Genomic DNA, 3,533 nt, shown 5'->3' with positions numbered 1-3,533 from the left:
TCTGTCTGTCTGTCTGTCTGTCTGTCACAGATCGGCTGTACTTTGCCACTCTTCGTGTCAAACCGAAGAACACAGCCAGCACACATTACTTCAGTGTGGATGAGGAGTTCCTATATGAAAGGTAAGACTCTGTGATCAGCAGCTGGGTCACTGTCCTCAGTCCGTCCTGTGTTTTTATAGAGACCACAGTGAAATCCACCAACAGATCCAGAAGAGGATCATCAGGTGTGAGACTGAAACTGTAACTGTAGTTGTTTATGCTGCTGTTAGTATCTGCTGTAGTTTACATTATGGTGCAATCAGCAAACAGAAGATTTACATGAATCATGTTTTACACAAAAACAACTGAAATCACAACATCCTAGTGATTAGCTGACTGGAAGTTTACAAGCTGCTGCTCTTTTGTTCAATTAACACCTGAGGGCCAGTCTTTAAGAAAGAAGAAGAAAGGAAATAGGTCAAAGTGTTAAAGGGACATGCAGATGAAGTTTTGAGATACGGCCCTTTGAAACTCCATGACAAGGAAGGGAGAGGAAAATGAATTCTTAGTTAAATCATATGATATGAAATTATAATGCAGGACCCACCTACAGACACTGATCATGTCACGGTTTCCACTTCTAAGAGCAACTAATCATCATGTCATGTCAGGCCAACACTTTGTCATAGTGAATTTTAATACCATAGCTTTAATTCATTCATCATTATTATTATTATCATTATTATTATAGAATAGAGCTATCAAATGCAGATTATTCCATACAGATGTTCACAGATGTGGGAGATGTTGTGGTGACATGTTAGATCATCCTCTGTGTCATACTGACACTGGAGACCAAAGGAACAGTCCAGTTGTGGTTAATCCCACTTCTCTTCCTTAATTTCCTCTTTACAGGCAGCACATTATGAGCACTCACACATGAAGCAAATAATGTTGATCATAATAATAATAATAATAATAATAATAACTTTATAAAGCACCTTTAAAAACTGTCTTTACAAAGCACTTTGACAATCGAGGCAGAAGCAATAATGGCAAGAGGCTGAAAGACAGAAATAAGGTGAAGTTAAGAGGGAGACATACAATATACTTCAGTGTAAGTAAGGACAGTCAGAGAGAGTAGATGCTGTATAAAAGCAATAGAAACAAACACTATAAAAGCAATAGAAGAACGATAAAAAGATGACATCACAGAAAAGGAAGTCTATTAAAAAAAGTTTTAAAAGAAGTCACTGATTCTTCCTTATCTCCAAAGTCAAGGGGTCCTGATGGAGAAAGCACAGTCACCTTTAGATTTAAGCCTGGACTTTAGAAGGGTCCTGGCCGAGGGTCTAAGGCTGTGAACTGGCTCGTATGGGTTAATGATTCTGTGATGTAGCTCGAGGTCCCAGCGCTTTACAAGTGATCAGTAAAATCAATTCTAAAACCAACAAGGAGCCAGTGGAGTGAAGCGAGGATCAAGTGATGTGATGTTGTCTGATAAAGCAGTGAGAGGCCGAGCTGCTGGATTCTGAACTAGCTGGAGGAGGGAGAGAGACTTCTGCTTCATGCATCAGAGAGGAGGGAGTTGCATTTATGTTGTAACAATGGTTCATGTCGAGGTCCGGGACATGTTAAAAGGCAAGTGAACAGTCAGTAAACACCCGAGAGACTTTGGTGAGGGTCAAAGGGCCACAGCCTGATGACTTGCTCTGACACAACGAGGCTGGTGGGCTGGTCCTGGTCAGCAGTGGTGGGGACCTACACACAGTTGGTGTGTGTGCTGGAACAGCTCTGATCTGTGGTGACTTACTGAACTTGAAGGATGTGCTGCTGATGTTACGAGATGAGACTGTGCTGCAGTAAGAGACCAGCCCTCAGCAGTCATGTGACCTGCAAGGAGGAAGTCACATAACATGTAGTATAAAGAGTGAAAAAGTCACACAGGAGACCGCTGTTCGTTTCATCATTGTTTCTTTCATCCATTTATTATTGTAACCATGACAACGAAGGTCCTCTAACCTTAAGGAAGTCATTATTTTTCCCTGACCCTAACCAAGTATATTTTGTGCCTAAACCAAACCAAAACCGTGACCACTCTACGTCGTTTACCCGTGTGTTTATTATTGTTGCCATGGCGACAAAGGTCTGGTACACCTGCCTGCTGCTGGTATGCTCCTGTTGGTCGTATCTCTGTGACCTCTGTGGTTGTTGAGGTTGGACGACTTGCTGTGTGACACCGATCAATGGCTCAATGAGCTGTTGTTGTTGCTCTGAATGAATCAGTACAGTCATATTTACATACATATGTATGACTGAGTTCAGCTGACTGAGAGCAGGCTGCTGAGGAAACAGTGACTTGTTGATGTGAACAGCAGCCTGTAGTGAAGCCCAGTCATCCTGACACATGTGCAGCCACTGTTTATGATCACACAGTCAGATATAGGTCAAGAAGAGATCAGTGGCTGTGTCCTCGTGATGAGCAGGGATTGAGGACAAACACAGAGGGACGCTGCTCAGACTAGACACTTCATCATTCCAGTCACCATTTACCTCTAATGTTTCCAGTGGTTTGACCTTTAATCATTAACATCAGCCAGAATGACTGTAACTCTAAAAATAATGTTTTAATGTTGGAGAAAAAACAACAGCAGCTGTCGGTTATAATATTTCGGTGTATTTAATGCTGCTGGAGGCTTCAAATGGATCAAGTTTTGGATCAAATACAGAGATCAGTTTTTCATTAGTTGACATTGTCAGTGCTGAGGGAGAACCAGAAAGAGATTATGGAATATACATGGAAGCACAGAGCAGTTCAGTTGCGCACTCATTATGTAATGAGAGACACAGTGAGGGGAGGGGGCATCAGAGGCTGACACAGATTTCCTTAATCAACCTTAATCAAAAAAAACAACAACAACAACAAACACGTAGCATTAAATCTAATCTGAATTACATGGATTCAGATTCAGAAAACAGAAGCGCTGTGAGGATGTGAGCAGCAGGAGTGTAACACACTCTCTGGTGTGATGACAGATCCTGTAAAAATCACATGACGTGTCACAACCTCATGTATGTTGGTAACATTATACACAGTTTATGGTGATAAATGAACATAATGAACCTTTTAAGAGATTCTGTGCAACAAATGTTCAGACTGACATGTTATTGGTTATCATATCTACATGTTATTGGTTATCAGTAAGTCCAGATATGAAGATGTTTCTGTGGTTTCTGGCTTGTTGCAGCTGGGATCTGTGGCTTGGGCCATAATAAAGAACCATACTGATCCAAAGAGACGGGGTCAGAACATGGATGGTCATTTTAGGTCATCAAACAGCAGGAATACATGTTTTTGATGCAGTTTAAATGAAGAAAGCGGAGGTCAGAACCAAATATCATCCTCATGTTTTTGGTGAAAAAACAAAAAGTGACAAAGAAGACATTGTGACCATAAAATATAATAGACAGACTGTATATAAAATGAGATTTTAGGGTTGTGTGTGTGTGTGTGTGTGTGTGTGTGTGTGTGTGTGTGTGTGTGTGTGTGTGT

General features: G+C 41.1%; 1 protein-coding gene across 1 annotated transcript in view; it reads left to right on the top strand.

Moving 5' to 3' along the window:
- The window catches only part of LOC111648357 (dual specificity protein phosphatase CDC14AB-like), a 17,747-nt gene that overhangs the window by 2,651 nt on the left and 11,563 nt on the right, over positions 1-3,533 (top strand). The window contains exon 2 of the mRNA XM_023398219.2: positions 31-121. Coding sequence (XP_023253987.1) covers positions 31-121 — 91 coding nt within the window. The remainder of the gene's footprint in view (positions 1-30; positions 122-3,533) is intronic.

Source organism: Seriola lalandi, unplaced genomic scaffold (assembly GCF_002814215.2).
Source record: "Seriola lalandi dorsalis isolate HSWRI2012SDOR001 ecotype SW California unplaced genomic scaffold, Sedor1 jcf7180002054981, whole genome shotgun sequence".
NCBI classification, from domain to species: Eukaryota; Metazoa; Chordata; class Actinopteri; order Carangiformes; family Carangidae; genus Seriola; species Seriola lalandi.
Note: the sequence above shows the minus strand (reverse complement) of the source record. Positions and strands in the feature narration are given on the sequence as shown.